Raw genomic sequence first — 21,606 nt, forward strand, 5'->3', positions numbered from 1 at the left:
CGATTCATAATGCAGGGATCTAGAAAAAAGGGGTCCCAAAACACTTTTTCCCCATGCAATGTCTATGGGGATTTTGCCGTTTTTAGGAACAACTACAGCATAAACCACTAACCGGAATTAGACCAAATTTTGCAGAAAGGTAGATCTTGGGCTAGAAAGAGACATTTTTTGTGTAAATCTGTTCTGTAGTTTGGGAGTTATTAAAGAAAGACATGTATACATATCTACGGACGCCTCACCCACTATTACCAAATGTTAAAAAAAACATAGAAATTCACTGAAAAAAACCAAAGGTTACAGGGACGTCATAGTTAGATTGACGTTTTACCCACACAAAACCATAGAAATTCAGCAGTTATAGTTATGCTTATAGTTATACTTATCTGAAGAAACTATAACTCGTGCATTAAGTAACTTTAGTGCATGAGTTATAGTTTCTTAACATAAGTAGAACTATAACTACTAAGTTTCTATGGTTTTGTGTGGGTATAACGTTAACCTAACTAAACGTCCCTGTAGTTCTTGTTTTTTTGTGTGAATCTATCTATCTATCTATCTATCTATCTATCTATCTATCTATCTATCTATCTATCTATCTATCTATATCTATCTATCTATCTATCTATCTATCTATCTATCTATCTATCTATCTATCTATCCATCTATCTATCAAGATTAAGTAGTTATTTATATATATATATATATATATATATATATATATATATATATATATATATATATATATATATATATATATATATATATATATATATATATATATAAATATTACCCTCCAAAAAACCAAAAAAGAGATAGCCAGTGCTTTTTTTTTTTTTTTAAAAAGGGGGGTTGGAAGGATGTATATGTGTGTGTTTATTAATACATCTATATTTAACAAAACTAACAGGATGTTACTCAAAGCCTATCTGACTTTGAAGGGCCTTCACTGGATACACTCTGTTGCCTTGCACCATGAAGGATTCTGGCTTCCATTTCACAAGGCAAAATCTTTGACCGGGGCAAACCTACTTGCCGTATGCAACTAGTGTCCCATTGCAGTCAGCCTCAAATCATGCTTAGGTTCCAGTCACATGTGAACTGTACTTTCTATTGGTGCTTTACTTTTACTTGGTGCTTTTTCATTTAAAAATTCATATATTTTGTTCCACCTATTACATTTTTTACCTTTTGGTGTCATTTTGTTCAATAAATGATTCCCTATTTTATCAAATGGAGTGGAATTGTTATTGCATTGTGTTTTGTGTGACTTTTACAGTACTTCTAAATGCTTTACATATTTTTTCTAAATTAAGGTTTTCTACTCTGTGTCATAGCAAGCAGAGGTTGATATCAGGTTTAAATTATTGAATCCTTGTGTTGGACCTAACAAGTTGAAGTCTTTATTAGTTATGGTGGACTACTGTGAGAAACAGGGTTATTGGTTGAGAGTGGTGGAAACCTTCCTAAGGCAACAACCACAGTCTTTGTCAGGGTGACTCACAAAGGTTACTAAATTAACCTGTGCTTAACCCTCTGGTAGCTTGGCACAGATGCGGTCAGGTTTAACTTAGAGGCAATGTGTAAAGCACTTAAGGGGTACTTAAACAGTAATAAAGTGAAAATACGAAACAAGAAAAATTCCACACCAATTGCTCAGAATGAAGTACATTTTAATAAATTATTTGATATCAAAATGACAAAAATCCAATCAGTGCCAGACACGGACACCTAGTCATGCGAGACTGGGGCAAAGCCAAAGTTATGGCCGACCACGATGGAGCACAGTTCGGATACACAAGGTGGATTGGGCCCGGTCTCCGCTTACCTTTTGAGTTAGAAGAATTTTTGGAGAAAATTACCTGGGAAGATAAAGTTCAGCAGGGCAAGGAAGCCTGTGGTGTCTGAGGAGGAGGTGTTGTCATCTATATTCCGACTTAGGGCCTGATTCCGATGTCCGACAAGCATGCAGGAGGTCTGACCACTGTATTTCGATGTGACCGCCGGGTTGGTAGTCGGAAGATGGCAGTACCACAGCGGGAGCATTCTGCTGCGGCCTTAGAAATGGACTGCAGCAGATGCATCCACCAAGCAGAGCCTCTGATACGTCTGTGAACTATGTTCTATGCACACAGTGCACATAGGCCAGGAGAGGGGGGCACCACATGTGCCCCCATAAATATTTTATTGTGGGCTCCGATGCCCGGAGGCCCGGTTTCGGGCCCCTGATCCATTACCGACAACCTTTTGATGGTGGGGTTCCTGCAATGAAAAGGCTGTTGGAAAGGGATATTGAAATCCCGAAGGCGGTGCCTGCTTCAGCATCTCCACCATACTGGGACGCTCCCCCGACTGCTGCACCGTCAGGATCTATGATCCTGGTGGAGGCAGCGATCTTGCGTCTGACAGCTATAGGTCCGACAGGCAGTATCATCATACGGCAATCAGACCGAAAGGCTGTCGGCGATCCAACCGTTGACATTGGAATCAGGCCATTAGTCTCTTTTTTGAACAGAGGAAAATCTTCAGTGAGGCAATGATGCAGGCTGTAGCTGTCGAGGGCTCCACCAGTCCAGATACCCCGTCTGCAAGGAGCCGCAGAAGAGAATTTGCTGATGGGGAGAAGAACATAGCGGGATCTACCACAAAGTCAGGCCGACTGGTGATGTATCTTGAGCGGTTCTCAGAGCTCATGTTCACTAAAAAATGTCTAAGACCCAAGTTCTGGATTTGGGCTATCTGGGCACATTTAAGACCACTTCCAAGGGCCCAGGACTGGAAGGGAACCACTTGGAGGGGCAGGACTCAATTTGGCTGGGTCCTGGGGTGCGTTTAGGATGGCTGGAGCCTTTTCTGTCCCTGAGGCTCAGGTCAGGAGGCCTGTAAGTCACTCTGGAAGTCCTGGGATCAAGCAGAGGTGTTAAATTCCTCTGTCACCTGCCTTTGAAATGCACCGAGCCCCCTACTGTGCAATTAGCCTGCAGCCTGCCTCACACATTTGTGTGCCCCATGCAGACTCTGCAGGCCCCTGCTGCCCTGCATGTACAGGGTTTCTGATTCCAAAAAGCATAAGTTTCAAACTTTAATCTACTCGCTTTGGCATCAGACACCCCCGGTTCAAGGCGCTGTGCTTATGGAGACTCCGCAATGTTACAGACTGTGATTTAGCACTGTCTCCAGCAGTGACAGAGCACAGGCCTTCAATATTTTTGTGGTGGACACATTTGTTGCCCACCGCAAAAATACCACGAGTTTTGAGGTTTTGGGCTGCAAATTTAGCTTTTTTGGCCACGCAATTTGCCACACAAAGCCAAAAAATGCTGAGGGGTGGGGGGTCTGCCTAGTCATGTGACTAAGGAAACAGACTGCAGGCACCAAATAGTTAGGGCAAGAAAATATGAGCTTTCTAAAGGCGGAATTTTCATAATTGTGACTTAAAATTCGGCTTTACCATTAAAGAGGGATTTACAATTCATTAGACACCAAACACGATATTTTGACCTGCTCCTAAACAAAAGTTATATCTTAATAAATGTAATAAGTTAACCCAATGTGATCCTATGGGAGTGATAGGTCTCACAGTAGTTAAAAAACATATGTGAGCGTTTTTATCTAACAGGACATGTAAAACTTAAAAATGCATGCCCAACTTTTTAAATATATCATGCACTCTTCCCTATAGGCCTACTCTAGGGGTGATTTATATATATATTAAAAAGGGAGTTTTAGACACAGCAAAGGGTTTATTTTGCCAAGTTGAACATGTCTAAGCAGTGTAATACTGCTTACAGACTGCAATTACATGCTTAGATATGTTTTAAAGGTCAACTTAAGTGATTGGCAAAATATGTGCTACAGGACTGCTAGTAGTATGACATTTATCGGCCCTAGGTATTTGATATATCCTAAACCACTTCACTAGGGATTTATATATACATTAAATATGCCAATCAGGTGTAAGTCAATATTACCATGTTTTAGGGAGTGAAAACAAGCACTTTAGGACTGGTAAGCACTGGTAATGTGCACAGAGTCCTAAGGCCGCCAGAAAAGAAGTCAGCAAAACAGAAGGGGAGAAGACAAAACATTTTGGTAAGGACCACTCTAAGGCTGACAGATCTAACAGCTACCGTCCACTCCACTTAATAATTTGCTTTCTTACAAATACCATGTTATATTTTTCTTCAACTTCTGAAGGCTTGTTAAATGAAAATAGACTTCATGTCATTTTAATACCACTTGCTATCCTCCTTCCACTCATAGGTGCTGAAAGTAAAAAAATAACCATGCTAAGGTTTAGAAGGTGAACAAGCAATAAATATGCACATTATCTTGTCCAATTTCATGTGTGTTCAAAGATAGTGATTGTTGGACTTGGCCCTTTTTGCAGGGTCATCCCTGAACTTTTTGCCTTCCTCCTGTATTTTTTCTGACCTGTTGTTGGTGGTTTTCTGACTCTGGGCACTTTTTTTCGCTGCTGATCAGTGCTAAAGTGCATATGTTCTCTATTGTAAATTTGTTGTAATGGATTAGTGACTCCATGATTGGTTATTTGATTTACTTGTCAGACCCTAGTACTGTGTACCGTGTGTGCCCAGGACCTGTAAATCAAATGCTGCTGGTGGGCTTGCAGCACTGGTTGTGCCACCCACAGAAGCAGCTCGTAAAATATGGCTCAGGTATGCCATTGCAGAGCCTGTGTGCAGTCAAGGACTGCCATGTCAACTTGGCAAGTGCACACACTTGCCAGTCCCTAAACCTTCTCTTTTCTATATGTTAGTCACCCCTAAGGTAGGCCCAAGGTACCCCCATGTCAGGGTGCATTGTATGTGTAAGGTAGGACACACCCTGATGTGTGTGGCATGTCCTGATAGTGAATTGCATTTTGTTTTTCATTATAGCAAGGCTACCTGTTCCCATAGGCCAGAATGGGCAGTTTGACTATACCACCTTATAATCCTATCTGACCCAGGGAACAAGGTAGAAATTCTAGATTAGTATGCCTGAACTCAGAATGTTAAAATTCATCTTTTAGTGAAGGTGGTTTTTACATTCTGTGTTTGAAAATACCACTTTTAGACAGTAGGTATTTTCTTGCCTAACCATCCAGTATGTCTCTGCTAGGTTTGTGTATTCCATGTCTGGTTTGTAAGTGAGAAGAGGCTGGAGAGGGCCTTGGCTCCAGCAGTCTGATGGGTCAGGTCTGGGCTGAATAGGACCTTCATTGAATAGAGAGTAGGGGGAGGAGATTTCCTTTCATTGTCCTGAGCCCTCACAGAATAGAGAGTAGGGGGAGGAGATTTCATTTCAGCTACCTGGGCCAGGTCTGCTCTCAAACAATGCTGTCTCCACCTCCTGCCAGGAAGCTGCACCGAGGAAGGCATAACTGGTTTTGACTATGTACAGACGCTCTCTGTCTTCAGAGAACAAAGGATTTTGCAGTATAAATATTGGGGCCCAGACCCCAGAACTTTAGATCACTTCTGGTAATCAAGACAAAGCTTTGCCAAGGAAAAGAACAAAGGAAGCTGAAGGAGGAGACTGCCCCTGCGATAGTGACTGTTTAGGGTTGGCCTGCAGTGGTTACTTTATTGCCAAGGAAAGGAGAAAAGGAACTTAGTGTGTACTTTAATCATCTTGAGGAAGATCTCCAAGGACTTGAAGCTGAGCTTGCCTCCTGTTCTGAAGTCTCAGGGACACAAAGACTTCACCACCAGCTCCCCCTGAATTCCCTTGCTGGGAATTCTACCTGCAGTGAGGTGCCTGCTGTTTGGGCCCTCTGAGAGACTGCATGTCGCTGGGAGGTGGAAGCTCAACGCAATGAGGAGAAGCGTGTAACCGCCGCAGCATCGCTGAAGAAGCATGCCGCCACAGCTGTTCGCCGTCGCATCGCAGACGAAGCGTGTCACATCACTGGAGAAGCGTGTCGCAGGGTACTTTGAGAGAAAAGTGCTGCATTTACCATCTACATTGAACTAAGCGATTTCTACCATTTTAAAGTCATATTCTTGATATTGTATTGTGGATTTTTGTTGTTTGGTCTTGTGTTAAGTCTAGGAAAGATATTTATTTTTCTAAACTGGAGTGGTGTCCATTTGTAGTGGTTTCCCTGTATTGCTGTATGTGTTCACAAATGCTTTACACACTGCCTCTGAGATAAGCCTGTCTGCTCGTGCCAACTTTCCAAGGGGGTGAGCAGGGGTTATCTAGGAGTGGATCCCCCTTATCCTGACTAGAAGCAAGGGTCCCTGTTTGGACAAAGGTGCAAGCCATTGCCAACTAGACACCCCCATTTCTAACAGTGGTCCAATGTCAGGAAATGCATTCTGACAAACTGCTTATTATTCTTCCAACAGCTTACTTTTATTTCTCTGACTGCAGTTTGACAGGTTTTTCTTAATTGAACTATCTGACAATCTTGCAACGGTACAAGGAGTGTAAAACAATAGGCCATAGGATGTAATTATTCGTAACACACCACAAAATTATAGTATCTCAAAATGAACTGAAGTGTGAAGGAAATATTGGTACTAATAGGATAAAAAAAATCAAGACACTTTAGTTGGGAATGTGCAAATGACATATTCACTGAACACATGACATTTGTGAGTTATAGTTTTATCAGTAAAACTGCATGCTGTGCAATTTTAATCGCCATTTCAATGGAATATGTACTGTCTGTAAATTACAGTGTGGTACTACACTATGTTTTAGTAATACATTTGTGACAGTGTGCTCCAAAATGCACCACCAAGAACATTCTACACCCATACCACTCTGCTGCTGAATGGGCGTGGCTCATTTGCTATATTTGTTAATTGTGTGGAGCTTGGATTTTTGTCTTTCCCTAAGACCTTGGTGATGGTCCACACACTCCTGAGGCTTGAGCCGGGAGTAGGACTGTGCGTATTACCCTACTGGCATTCTATAGTAGCGACCAGCCTGAAGTGCTTTGTTTTTTAAACTGTTTTTATGTCTGTGTAATACTGTGAATTTTTAAAAGCTGCACGTATTTCCTTTTGCCTATTTTGCACATTGCTCTCACCCCTTGCTAATTGCACATAGCGTGCGCAGTCGCTCCTTACCTGTTTCGTTTTTCTTGTGTGGCAGCACCGACCCAAACAGGTTTCCTGTGGACCGGGCGTGTTGCTCAGCGGCGGCCATCTTGGAAGGCCATTCGCTGTTAGGCGCTCTAGTCTTTTCTGGGGACGCCTACTTTAGGGGCACTGGCGCGACCGCGCCGTTGTCCACACACTCCTGAGGCTTGAGCCGGGAGTAGGACTGTGCGTATTACCCTACTGGCATTCTATAGTAGCGACCAGCCTGAAGTGCTTTGTTTTTTAAACTGTTTTTATGTCTGTGTAATACTGTGAATTTTTAAAAGCTGCACGTATTTCCTTTTGCCTATTTTGCACATTGCTCTCACCCCTTGCTAATTGCACATAGCGTGCGCAGTCGCTCCTTACCTGTTTCGTTTTTCTTGTGTGGCAGCACCGACCCAAACAGGTTTCCTGTGGACCGGGCGTGTTGCTCAGCGGCGGCCATCTTGGAAGGCCATTCGCTGTTAGGCGCTCTAGTCTTTTCTGGGGACGCCTACTTTAGGGGCACTGGCGCGACCGCGCAGCGGACGCGCGCAGCAGGCGTGCCTTAGGCGCACCGAAGGCGCGCCTAAGGCAAGCCCGTCTGCGCCTGTCCGCGCCCAGGTCGCGCTCAGCGCACGAACCCCTGCCCGGCTGCACGCGGAAGCACAGATACGGCATACGTACACTAGAACCGCACTGCTGCGGCTTAACCCGAGAGAATTAATGGCCAAATGTATTCCTAGGCCGGTTGAATCCGGTTTCTACCAATCCCTTGGTTTTTTCCCAACGTGCTCCTCCCTTTTTCCACCTATCAATGCAGGACCCAATAAGGCCTCTCTAGAGAGTGGACTCTCTGCCGGCTCAGTGGGTAAGTCCGTGGCTTGTATCCTAATAAATGCCAGATCCCTGGTAAAGCACAGTACTGAATGTGCTCATTTGCTGATGGACCTAAACATAAAAATTGCGTTCATCACTGAAACTTGGATGGACGATGCTTCCGGTCCAGATTTAATTAAAGCTACCCCCCCTGGTTATCATTGCGAAGTTCTTAACCGACCTAAAAAAAGGGGTGGAGGCCTGGCTATTATTTACCATAGCACTTTTTCAGGAACCTTCAAAGCACTTGCCTTCCCGGCCTGCGAAGCACTTGCTTTCAATATTAGGTTAACTAATCACTTTTCATTTAAAGGTACCCTTATTTATAGACCTCCCGGGGCCAAACATTTGTTTTTTCCCACGCTAGGAGCCATTTTAGAGGATGCACTATTGGGGAACTCTTACACTATACTAGGGGACTTTAATTTTTATCTTGAGTTGGCCGATGAGCCAGACACGGCCCGCCTCCTAAACCTTATGGAAACAGCTGAACTGATACAGCAAGTAACAGGCCCTTCGCATCTTGCAGGACATACGCTTGATGGGGTCTTTTCTAACACCCCCGAACTTTCTTTCTCATCCCTGTTACCGCTGGCCTGGTCGGATCACGCGGGTGTCCGCTTTGATCTTAGTCCACCACCCCACACAGCCAATGGGCAACATCACGCTGATCTGAAAGGAGTCAGAGCCTGAAACAGGGTGTATTCAGAGACTCTGTCCAAGGCCCTGACTACCGTTTCCATACCTATTTCCAGTAACGTGGACGAGGCTGCTTTGGCCTATACTAAATGGTTGACGCAGGCCTGTGCGGATATTGCTCCCCCCAGGCAAGTCGCTTTTAAAAGAGTTGTGCCCTCAGCCCCTTGGTACTCTAGCGAGCTCAAGGGGCAAAAGTGCACATGTAAGAGATTGGAGCGGAACTGGAGGAAGGACTACTCTGATAAGGAAAGAAAGCTATACCTGACTAGCTTAGCAACTTACAAATGCATGCTACGAGAAGCAAAACAGAAGCATTTCGCGGCCCAGATTTTAGCCGCAAAAAACTCCTCTAAAGAGTTGTTTTCCACCATTACCAAGTTAACCACAGTGGTAAGGCCTCCCGTCTCGTCCAGTTCAGAACTCAGAACTCTGCGAAAGAATTGCCTCGTTCTTTTCTACCAAAGTCAACAACATTTTTACTAGTCTTAGCGACTCAATAAGGTTAGAGCAGGAGTCCGCGCAAAGGACCAATGAGGGGGTCATGTCACCGATTATCCTGGAAGCTTTTAGTCCTCTTACACTACAAGACACTCTGAACCTTCTGGCCAAAGCTAACTCAGTGTCCCCTCTGGACCCCATGTCCAGTGAGGATCATCAAAATGGCGTCAGTGCCCATAGCCAGCCACTTAACGCCTATCTTTAATGGCATGTTTCAGGAAGGAACCTTTCCCAAGGTTTGGAAGGAAGCCTCTATCCTTCCTCTGTTAAAAAAACCTAGCCTGGATCAGTCGGATCCTAACAACTTTAGACCAATCTCTCGTCTCCCCCTTCCGGCCAAGTTAGTGGAGAGGGCAATGAATCTTCAACTCACTGCCTTTGTAAAGAAATCTGCGCTGTTGGATGCTTCCCAGCATGGATTTAGGGAGGGGCATAGCACTGAATCCGCTCTGATCTCAGCCACAGAACAAATCAGGTCAGCGGTGGACCAAGGTGGCAGAGCAGCTTTGATCCTTCTGGATTTATCGGCGGCGTTTGACACGGTCCACCACGGACTGTTGATGGACCGTTTGAGGAAAGGAGGAATTCAGTCAAAAGCATGGGATCTACTGAACTCCTTCCTCACCGAGCGAAGTCAAACTGTAGCATTAGGAAATTTCTCGTCCCGCCCTTTTTCTCTGCCTTGTGGGGTCCCGCAGGGGTCCTCACTAAGTCCCACTTTGTTCAACGTATATGTAGCCTCCCTCGCCCCCATCATCAGAGGCTATGGGTTTAGTGTCTCTACACCCGGGACGTGAATTGGGGATAGACCATAATTTCCAGGACTGTATGTCAGAGGTAGCCCATTGGATGGCTAGCAATTGCCTCAGGTTAAATTCGAATAAAACCGAGGTAATGCTGTTTGGGAATAACCCTAGTTTCTGGACCCCGTTATGGTGGCCCCAAGAACTGGGGACCCTTCCCAGCCCGGTAAATAAAGTAAAAAATCTCGGGATGGTGCTGGACGACAAACTCACCATGGCATTACAGATTAAGGCTGTAGCTTCCAAAACAGGTTTTATTCTAAGAATGCTGAAAAAGATCCTGTTTTTGCTTCCTTATGTGAGTCGACAATCGGTGGTCTCGGCCTTGGTAACCCCTAGGCTCGATTACTGCAATAGTCTGTATCTGAATATACAGGATAACTTGCTGCACAGATTACAGCTATTGCAGAATGCGGCTGCTAGACTGCTTACTGGTATCCCGAAATTCTCCCCTATATCCAAGGCCATTCGCGACCTACATTGGCTACCTATAAAAAGCAGAATCCAGTTTAAATCTCTATGTTTGGTATTCAGGGCCTTGAATGGAGAGGGCGCTGAATACCTCACTAAACGACTCTCTAGATATGTGCCTGCCCGGCGTCTTCGCTCCGCTGAAGCTGGCTTTATTACGGTCCCAGTTATAAAAAAAGCACGTTGGGGAGGGCGCAGTTTTTCTTATGGGGCAGCCAGGCTCTGGAACGAATTGCCTCTCCACCTGAGACGCATGGAGAACCTACTACATTTTAGGAAAGCCTTGAAAACCTGGCTTTTTAATAACTAACTCAGCTTAAAAATTTCGGAGTTGTGGACAGCGCCAGGACACCTACTTGGTAATCGCGCGCTTTACAAATTGCCATAACATAACACATAACGTAACACTGATGGCAGCCCTCCACTCTGATAATTGTTCACGCAGCACTGTTTCCACTCTAGCAATACATAACAAATATCAAGGGTTTCTGCTAAATGGTGATGGTCACACCAACCACTTAATGGGGACATATAAGTGATACAGACATTTTCAAATCGAACCTATAAGGTTTTAGGTCTCAGCTAATTGAGACCAAAACATGTTTTTTTTAAAAAAACATGTATTACGAGACACTGCTTAAAAATGCAGAATCGTGTAAAAAAGCTCAATTCTAACCTAATTTGCCTCCGAAGAGTATAGTGTGCATGGTGAAACAAATAAAGTAGGACAGCACTTTGTCACAGGCCTCTGTCAGTTTGTCTGTAAATGTTAATGCCTTACGGGACACTTCAGGAAAGAACGTCTTTTGCATGACCTTAAGAAAGGGTACAGTTGTTGGACTTGACATATCATGATGCAACTTTTAACTAGCAAAGGAAAGACGTGTTGCTTTGTGCTTAATACAGTTTAACCTGTCAATTGTGATTCCTCAATAGTTATACAAATAGTTTCAAATGTTATCGCATTTAGTTACCAGGTTAAAATTGAACTTTTCCTATTTTTGAAAAAAAGTTTAAACCTTAGTTTTTGTGGTGCTGTTTATAGTCTGAATCTGATACTGTTTTCTGTGTAAGGCATAGTACAGCATATTCAATAGAGTTGGGACAGGTGGCAATAGTGAAATGTGATGTGCTTTTTTTTTACCTGTTGGTTGTATTGTAAGATGTTACTTTTTTTGTCATACCACAGTGACTGCACAGATTCTCTGTCTAAAAAGGGATAAAACCCACCATTAGGGAAATGAGCAGATTTCATGCAAGTTAGTTTATCAGTTTGTACTTAGTATAATTCTCCCGTTCTCTCTGGCCATTAATGAGCAGTCCTTATGAGAAATGCTCCTCAAATCCTCCTTCATTTTCATTTGGCATGTGCTAGTCTGTATTCGGTGCTGGCTATGGATTGCATTAGGACTTAGTTTCTGCTCTCAAAGATAATTTGATTTGTTAGCATTTTAATTGATTGATTAACCAATTTTGGTTAATGCTCCATCTTTGGATTGCAGTGGCATGAACTTCAAAGGGTGGTCAGTGATCCCCTTGCAAGTGGGTGAACTGAGCAACTGCACCCTCCTGCAGTGGGATGTCTGGGGGGTCCCATGGAATCCTCTCGCCCCCTCCAAAGTGCTGTCCTCAAGGGGTGCCCTGACTATGCTCCACCTCTTATGGTGCACAGTGCCCCTCCTAACAGCTTCTTTGCATCTGAGCCTGCTTTCATAATACAGCATGGGGCTAGAGGCAAAGTGTATCCCTCATCTTTATGCCCCCATGCAAATGAGGGAACAGGCTCCTAAGATAGCACAGGTGCTGTGTATGCACCAGCGCTATCTGTACTACAGAAGAGGGTGCACTAGCATCTGCAATCCCTTTTGTAAAACTACAGTTTGCCAGGGGCACAAAAAAAGGTCACACACACCCTTTGCACCCCAGGGGTGTTTATGTAATATGTTCTCATATGTCTTTTAGAGAAACCAGCTTCTTGTCTCCCTGCTTTCAGAGATGCCTCTTTTCCTAAATGTCCATTCAGCTGTTCACAAAATTATCTGCATTTCCCACAATACCAGGCTGTTTGTGAATCACATCACTAATTCTGCTTGCTGTGAATGTTCCCTTCATTTCCATTCATGGTGTATTTGCAGCAGTTCCTTAGAGAATAAATGTTCAAATAAACAGTACTCAATGATTTTGACATAGTTCTGCATTGTATAACTGTATCAGATAGCATTTCCCAGTTTAACAAATTTTAAATTTTAGGCAGTTCTGCATTGTACCAATTCCCCACATTGTTGCAGAGTTAGATCTTCCCACAGTCATGCATTGAACGCAATGCCCTACTTGTGTATTGCTTATTGACAATTTTACAGCGCATGAGGTTGAATCTTCTACTTTGCTTCTCTGCATGAATCTGTAATCCTAACATGTAAGAGCTGACCATGGCGATGCACTAAATGGATTTGCCGCTGTATTGCCTCTTAGGAATTTGTCACAATCTTTTATTGCATAGAATCAGTCTAGAACAGCACAAATCTCGTGAACCTTGAGTCCTCTACCATATTCTGTAGAGACTTTGTTGAGAGAGGATGATCAGAATGGTTGTGTGTGGTTGTTCCTTCTTGTACACAGAAAGAGCGAAACAGTCTTTGTCCATACATTCCCTGACATAATATTTTGCACATGTTCTTCATACAGGATCTTTCTGTGTGGGCAGGCAACCCTAGAGAATGGTAGGGTTACAAAGACGCATCCTGTGAGTCAGACTCTCCCATGCCTTTTCCCTTACCTCTTCACATGTCTGACAGCCAAAAGTGAACTCCTGTTAAAATGCTTGCCTTGGGAAACAAGTAGTGAAAAAAACTGGAAGATTCTTGAAATCTCCACAATCTCATACTGTCATTCATGACTGTGGCAGGCGCACTCTGTGTTGTCATCCTTATGGAACGTATGATGTATCACACCTTGGTTGGAAATATTCCAGTTTTAGTTGAGAGACTTATGGCTTTTGACTTAATACTCTGATGTTTTGGATATTATATTAGACAGTAGGTAAGGGAAAAAGTGCTGTAAATAAAATGTTTGTAATCAAGTTCATATTTGCAACACTGAATGGCTCAAATAAGCAATAATGTCTAAGCTAGAAGCTATAACATCATGTCAACACAAAGCCTAGTGAGTATTTTAACCAATTGAACATCTCACAAAAGACACACAGGTTTTGATAAACAGTTATTTATTGTAAAGTTGCCCATTCCATAAATAACAAAATAAACTTTTATATACATATTTTCAAAGTTAACAAAAATAATCATCTTGTCAAAAATTTAAAAAAATGAAAAAAAAGCAGCATAAAATTACATTAAACATGTCAAACACCAATGATTTCCTGAGTCCTTATGTCAAGAGTAATAAATAGCTCTAAAAAATCACCAAACAAATATCACTGTATGAAAAATTATGTACAATTCAAAATGTATAAATTACATTGACAAACCCAAAAAGATTTTTTTTCCAGTGCAACACATTTTAACAGTGTAAGCGGGGGTGTTTTATAACAACTTCAGACTAGGTACATCTCAAATTGCTATAAGATTTTACAAATCTCTCCATGAGTTAACAGATAGTCATGCAAGCGCACACACATACAGACAGGCACCATTTTGCTTTGGCTCCAAGTTAGTTCTTTTATAGATATAATGAGATACAATTGTTTCTAACAGTACATTTGATATTATTCCTCTGTTAACTGCAGTAAAACAAATTACCATTTCCTGTGTTCAACCTTTCCTTATAACAGAGACATTCCACTTGATTTGAGAAGTAGTTATTCTCTTTGATTCATTTGTTGTTAAAAAAGGTCCTTAAAGACACAGGGCAGCCTATTAGACAGTGTATTTGTTGAGGGCATCAGGCAGTAGTTGTAATGAAGAAAAAAGAAATACATTAACGGAATATAGAAGATTACAGAAGTTAGATGAGTACCCTTACCCTAGTGCATGGAGAGATTTAAGAATCCTCTTTTGGAGACCATAACCTTGTGTGGCTTCATTAAGCATCTCTTTATTAAAGTACACCTTTCCAATGAAGCTTTCTGTCCACCCTCAATCCCAACCTAATAGTCTCAGGCTTCCATGGAGCCTTCGGAATGTACACCAGTTCTTACGATCTCGCTTCCTGAAAAACCTTGACATTTTAAAGTTGTCTAGTCTATGCAGGAAGTAGCAGACAAATTGTACAATCTTTATGTAATCACATAAAATCTGCCTTATTTTAATATTTAATATTTAAGCCTATTAAGAATTCCTACAACATCTCTTTGTGGTTGACTCCACATGCTTGATAGCAAAAAGACGTTTATGAAGAGCCCTATCAGCTATCCTTAGGGACCCCTTGGAGGCATCACTGTCCTGCTGCTTCTATAAACTTGCTCTAAAAAGGAGGAAAGATTAGGTGAACAGCAAGGACTGAGATAATTGAGTTTCAGCAGCTACACAGAAGAATCACAAGGCTTTCTAGATCACAGTTAAAGAATTTAGTGCCAGTGACAGTTCTATTTGCTCTTGACCTTTAGGCACTAGGATGGTCAGAAAAAGGTTGGCGATTTTGGAGTGACTGGACCATTATATCCACAATCATCTATCATTTTGGTTTTACCCATACCTGAAGTACCTCTGAATAAAACGAAATTCCTTTAGATTTACCTCAAGGTATTTTTAAAGTTGATCTGGTTCCCGCCCTTATCCAGTTGGTATATTATCTAAGAAAACTCTCATTCTGGGGTTGAGACTGCCCTGGTAGTATCAGCATACCAGGGTGGGATGAGGAAGACCATGATGATGAAGGATGCCACATGATGTGGGTGAGCCTTCCTCATCAAATCTATTGTGATATGTATACCTTTTCGATGTGGTGACCCTAGGATGATGTGTAAGAAAAAAAAAAAACAATTTAGGCAGATTTTCAACTTCACATGGCTCATCTGTATTCCTCGAAGATAGTCAGTTGTGAAGTTATTTTAATAATTGTGTCTATCATACCTTTATTCAAGTTGTCCTAGTTAGTCAACTACTTTGTCACAGGCCCTCTATCTAAGCATTTGTTTTTCTGTCTGGTCGATTTTCCTTTGGCCTCTCTGAAAATAACCCCATATTCCAATTGCATCTGCTAATTTTACCCTCACAAACAACTGGTGCTTTTGAGCATACAATCATGCAGACAGCATGATGTTTGCCATAGTTGTGACAATACATACCACTTTTAAAACAGCCATACCTCTATTATTTTGTTTTAATGATGGCGTTGAGGCATTTACGGCAGGTTGTAGAATGCTTTTTAAAGACTGTTAGACACATTAAAACATTAGGAGTCCTGTCGTGCAAACAGTTTTGTGTCAGTGGAATTTGATCTGCTATAAAGGGTGCTGGCACAGTGAATTGATCGAAGCACAATTTCGCTCTCTGTCATGTGAATTTCAATGTTGCCAGTAGTGTTTTTCCAAACGAATTCCACTACTGCTGAAAGATTCTCTGCTTCTGATACGGCCAGTACTGCTAACATATTAAAATGCACCAATGCAAAACTATTTGCATAATACGGCTCAATGAAGAGACTTAGGGGCATATTATCAAGGGTGTAATTGCGGCTTTTTCGGCACATAGCGCCGAAAAAGCTGCAATTTTTTTATCACTCTATCAACAAGGACACGCTAACAAGTGTTAGCGCGTGTTTCCTTGCTACTTTGCATGTCAGCAATCAATATCGCTAATGACATGCAAATTAGGCGTTCCCGTCCATAACTCCATGTCAATTCACGCTGACACAGCTTTGCGCTATTTACAACCCTGCAGCAGACCCGAGAAGCGACAAAAAAACGCGCTAACCACGTTTATCGCTGGAATTTAACTTCTGCTTTTTTTTTGACTTAGCTATGCTGATAATGGGAGGTGGATTGTATGTTTAGGTCCACACTCCCCTATCAGCAAGCAGCCCCATAGCGCTGTGAAATCTTCGCTGGATTTCACATGCTATTTCTCATTTTCGTCCTCTATCGCTGGAATTACATCGCCTGTTAGCAAAGCGATGATAATACGCGGCTAACACGGCGATGTAAACCGGCGATAGACGGCGATAAACAGAAACGTGCTAAGTGTGCTTAGCAATTGTTATCGCTATTCTTTGATAATATGCCCCTTAGTTTGTTTGCAGACGTTGTGGAATGTTTCACACTCCAGCAGTTTTGTGCTCAAATGGAAATATGTACTAAAAATGGATGTAAATTTGATAAAAATTAAGCACATGTATACATTCTCATTTAAAATGAGCACAATGCATTGACAAAGAGTGGGTGCATTTTCGTTTCTCATCCACATTAATTTTAGTGTGTATTTGACACTTTAACACACTAGCTTCAATGCGACTCTTGCCAAAATAAGATAAGATAATGAAAGTAAAGTTTTTTTTTTAAATTACAAAAAAGTCACCGTAACATTACACTTACTAGCCACCGTGATTGCTACATGCTGGGTGCTAAACACAAAGGGTAAATGGATTACAGAAACTAATACTTTTCAACCCATGACGGTTTGAAGGTAGCCCACCAGCCCACTTTCTCATTCAACTGGGTTATTCCCAACAATGACACCTAAATAGAGTGTATGGTAGAAATTAATTTGCTGAGCAGAAGAGGGTTTTATTGTGCAACCACACGGGAAAGGGGGCCTTCATCCATTTACAACATGCTGGTCAAAATGTGGTTGGTATGTGCCTCGTCTCCAGTGGTACTGTACTATGAGCATGGATGCTTCTGCGGTTGGATGAGAGAGATGGGATTAGATTGCATAGGGTTACCTCCATGCAAATGAGCCACGGATGATTCAGCAAACTGTGGGCAGTGAAAAGCAGTGTGCAGAATCACATCAGCAGAACAGATCACCCATTACCACCAGCAACTACCTAATGTTGATACTGTTCCACCAAACATAGAATGAATGGCTACATTGTTATATTTCCTTGAGGGCGATTTCTGAGCATCACCTTGTAAGGAATGGTGGTGCTTACATTTATTCATTTAGCTAGAAATGCATCAGGATGCTTTGAGGAGGAGACATTTGAATGAGCTGAATTAAGGTTATTTGAGACATTGGGGCTGAATCACAAAGTTCTTTCCAGGTAGAAGTCACACTTACAACTGTTAAAAATCACATACTACAAAACTGTACATAAGTTCAACTCACAAAAGTGTGATTTAGTAGTGGAAAGAGCCAGTAACGTTTTTCTTCCTCTGGACAATGTGCTATTTTCACAAGCCTTTGTCTGTCTCCCACCCATTACTCCCTTCTTCATTTCATGAAATTAGCCTGTTAACCGTTCTGTTATAATCGATGAGCAAGTTGCAGCTTCATTAGAAATATTGAACTAGCTTGACCGTATCAATGTATATCTGCAGTTGTCTTTGCTTTGAAAATAGCTGTTTATGAATTACAACAAAAACTACTTTAACCGCCTATATGTCTGAGCTATAAATTTAATTACTGAACATGTAGTATTCGAGTACTGTGTCATGGGACTGTGTGCGGTTGATTTTAGTTGAATCATGAAACCTTTACTGATTCTTAAGTATTTTCAAATCATACCTCAGTAATAAAAAATCCCTGAGAGAGAGCTTGCTCTGGTTTTATTCACAGAGCGGTAGGTAACATTATTTGGCTTAGTATATTAATACCTAAATTTCACCTGGTGTTCATTTTGATCACTGGGACTATGTACTTTGCAGTTTTCTCAGCAGCGACCTTTTGAACGTCGTTTGTTTTCCGACGTCCAGTGCTCATCAGAAGCACCATCTTATTTGAGAAAGAGCAACCATTTTACAGCTATCAATTAGCACAGAGGCGTGGCCAGCTAAGGTTTTTGGACCACAAAATGTGATATGTATTAATGACTTCTGACTATGTATACGTATGACGTTAATATCATGTAGGCAAGAGAAAAATATATTAAGCACAAACATAATATGTCTGGATTCGAAAAAGTGGGCATCCCCAGCCGAATGTTGGAGAAGCAACTAGGGAAAGCAAATTTGCAATAACAAGACAAAAAAGACAAATATGCTTATCACACACACGTTAGTAACTTTTTGGTATTTTGAAAATGCCTAGGCATCCGCTCCCTACTTTAACCTTAGCATCTAACATACTTCCAAAAGAATCTGGGAGAAACCATGCGACTGTGTACATTTAATATACATAGTGCAAGGAAAATGGCAACATTACCCAAATTCTGACATGAGTAATGTGTGCACGAGTTACAAGAGAATAACCAAAAAGTTAAAAAAAAGTGCCCTTGTGCCACAAATGTTCACATATTGAGGCCCAGATTTACTAACACTTTGTGCTGAGTTTGTGTCACAAAAGTGATGAATTGAGGTTTACTTTCCAGTGCAAAACTTGTTTTGCGCTGGAAAGTAGCTGGAAAGTCATGTAAATTAGTGCTATGAACTACTTTGCCCTGCGTTTCATTAAGGGGGGAGTACCATGGGTGGGGCATGGGTGTTCCTATGCAAGCACCCATGGTTAAACCCATATCTACTAAAAAAGGGAGAAATGACTTGGCACCAAAAGTGTATGCCTCCTCCAGGCAGGCGTAACGGAGCAAAGTTTTCTTTTCCCAAACTTTTCCAACTTTGCATGTGTGCTGTACTGTTTAGCACATATACAGACTCGGAAAAGTTTTAAACTGTATGTAAGTGTAGTATTTTGTACTGGAAGCATATTCATGTTGTACAAAACATATGCTAGACATCACACACACACCCGTGTTCCATATTACAAGGGTTTGTGCCTAGGTCAAGGCAGCCTAGAGTGTGCTGGCAAAAGGGGAGAGAGACAGTGCCATATCTTAAAAGTGATGGTGCTGTTCTGCTCTCTCCCATCCATGCAGGACAGCACCGCAAGCATCATTGCTGATCTGCGTTGAGTAAAAAATAATAAATTTGGTCCCATGATGTTTACATATGTAATTACTTTGTGAATAGGCCCCATTGCCTTCAAATTTAGTTAAAAAAAGGGTGGATTCTCTAAGAATCATCAAAGAACGGAAATGCTATTATAAGCATTTTCAAACAATCTCTTGCTTAAACCTCATCAACGTTGTCTTTGTGTTTATATTCACACTTACCAACCTGCAATTTGAGTATGCCTTTACTGTGAAGTTGCAGAACCTGGATAAATTCTTTAGGCATAGCATGGAAACCGGGCTTTGGCAACTGGTTGTCATAATAGTGGTGGTTGATTAAATTCCCTTTCATGGTTTTAGAAAAAGGCCAGAATCCATACAGGGTAATCTGGTCACATAGCTCGATTGCTGCACTTGTTATCATTAACCCTGTGGACAGTCTATAGGATCGCACACCATTAGCTCTCCAAAATTGACCCAGATTCTTCAGGTACTTGGGATGGAAGAATATTGCCTTCTGATTTGCTTGTGACTCATTCAGGGTAGTGAACACTTTAAAGCTTGGAGCCGTGTTGCTGCTATAGGAAAATGCAGGTAAGAGAAAGAATGCACCACCATATTTTGTCATGTTCTGAAGAAAATCTGTTTTCTTTCCCTTCAGTCTGCCATATCTGTCAGAGAAAAACATCACAATAAAATCTTTCGAGGGCAATGGTTATTTGAATGTACACACACAGAAGCAGCTTAAAAATAGTTGATAATTATTAATGAGTACATATTTGTGTCCATTATGTGAATGGACAGTGACTGTAACAGTCAGTAATAGATAACATACATATTACATTTGCCACATATGCATTCTGCACCAATATATGGCCGACAACCTTAAGCTTAACTTAGTGTAAAATTCACGAATCACTCCATAGTGCATAATCACATGTATAGTGTTAGAGATGGGGTTTCTGGTTGGCTTGGGTATGCACCCAAGCCAGACAGAACCCATCACTCTAGTCAAGGCGAGTAAGTTACACATCAAAGATAACTTGTGCTCACCCCCGGAAGCTTGGCACAGAGCAGTCAGGCTTATCCCCAGAGGCAATTCGTAAAGCCTTTTCGCAACACACTCACACCAGTGACTCAATGAATACACCACAAAAGGCACATCACACAGTAATATATAAAAAATATCCTTTGTATTAGGCATAAAATCACATTAGACCATAATCACAAAAATTACTGTGCCACTAGGCCCTTGATATAAAGTCACATAGATCATAAAATCGATTTACCAATCGACAAATTGTCATAACATCATAAGGTAGTGTAATCAAGTAAATATTGGTAGGTTGCACACATGAAAGCACCATTACTTCACATGTAAGGGAAATCCTGGAATAATGCTCGTTATCCTGACAAATGCAAGGAAAATGACACACATTGGCACACATCAGGGGCTAAAACTGAAGCAGGTAAAGGAATATATAAACCATGTGATGAGGCTACTATGCAAATCCTAGCAATGCAAACCTACATATATCACAACCTCAGGGGATAGTATGCGGTAGTTTGCACACCCAAGGAAGGAAACCACAGGAGTTACCCAACATCTCTATAAATGGCTAGGGTGCAGCTTCCCTGCACTCGTACTATACTTTATACGGTAATTCCTACCCTCAACGTGGAGCACAGAGGAATCTGTGCCCTGATCACAGGGCATATGGTCAGTTCTGGGGATTCCTTTCAGATCCAGGAATCGAGGGCCTCCGTCAAGGTCTCCCCCTGTCCCTGAGCTGAGGTCCAGTGCCACAACCAACACGGCAGCCGATTGCCCCCACCAGGTAGGCACCAACAAAGGAGCGGGGTGTAGCGACACTCCAGACTCTGCGGGGGTACCACACTAGGTCCCCTGCATGCAACGTAATGGAGCACAGCTGCCCACGAACATGTGGAGCCGTTGGGGCGAAATACTGCTTAACAAATGTGGAGAAGGAGAAAGGGACCTGGGACCCAGGCAGAACACCACTGAATCGCTGTAAGCTCTCCCTTAGACTTTCGAGGTGGGAGACACAGGAACACTGGCTCCTTGTAGGGGAGCGCAATCCGTCGGTCCTGTGCCGCTGGGGTGGTGGTGAAGTTCCTGCTTCGGTCTCGCAGGGAATGCTCCTACCTGGTGCAGTCTCTGTCCGGTCTCTGGGCCCCGCTCCCGCTAGCCTCTTCTGAGACTCAACGGTAGCTGCATC

General features: G+C 42.2%; 1 protein-coding gene across 1 annotated transcript in view; it reads right to left on the reverse strand.

The window, feature by feature from the left end:
- Nucleotides 1–13,667: 13,667 nt before the first annotated feature.
- ST8SIA6 (ST8 alpha-N-acetyl-neuraminide alpha-2,8-sialyltransferase 6) overlaps nucleotides 13,668–21,606 on the reverse strand; it is a 375,988-nt gene continuing 368,049 nt past the window's right edge. Inside the window, exon 8 of the mRNA XM_085631516.1 lies at nucleotides 13,668–20,037. Within this exon, the coding sequence (XP_085487642.1) occupies nucleotides 19,545–20,037 (493 nt within the window). The 3' untranslated portion in view covers nucleotides 13,668–19,544. The remainder of the gene's footprint in view (nucleotides 20,038–21,606) is intronic.

Source organism: Triturus cristatus, chromosome 10 (assembly GCF_964204655.1).
Source record: "Triturus cristatus chromosome 10, aTriCri1.1, whole genome shotgun sequence".
Taxonomy (NCBI): domain Eukaryota; kingdom Metazoa; phylum Chordata; class Amphibia; order Caudata; family Salamandridae; genus Triturus; species Triturus cristatus.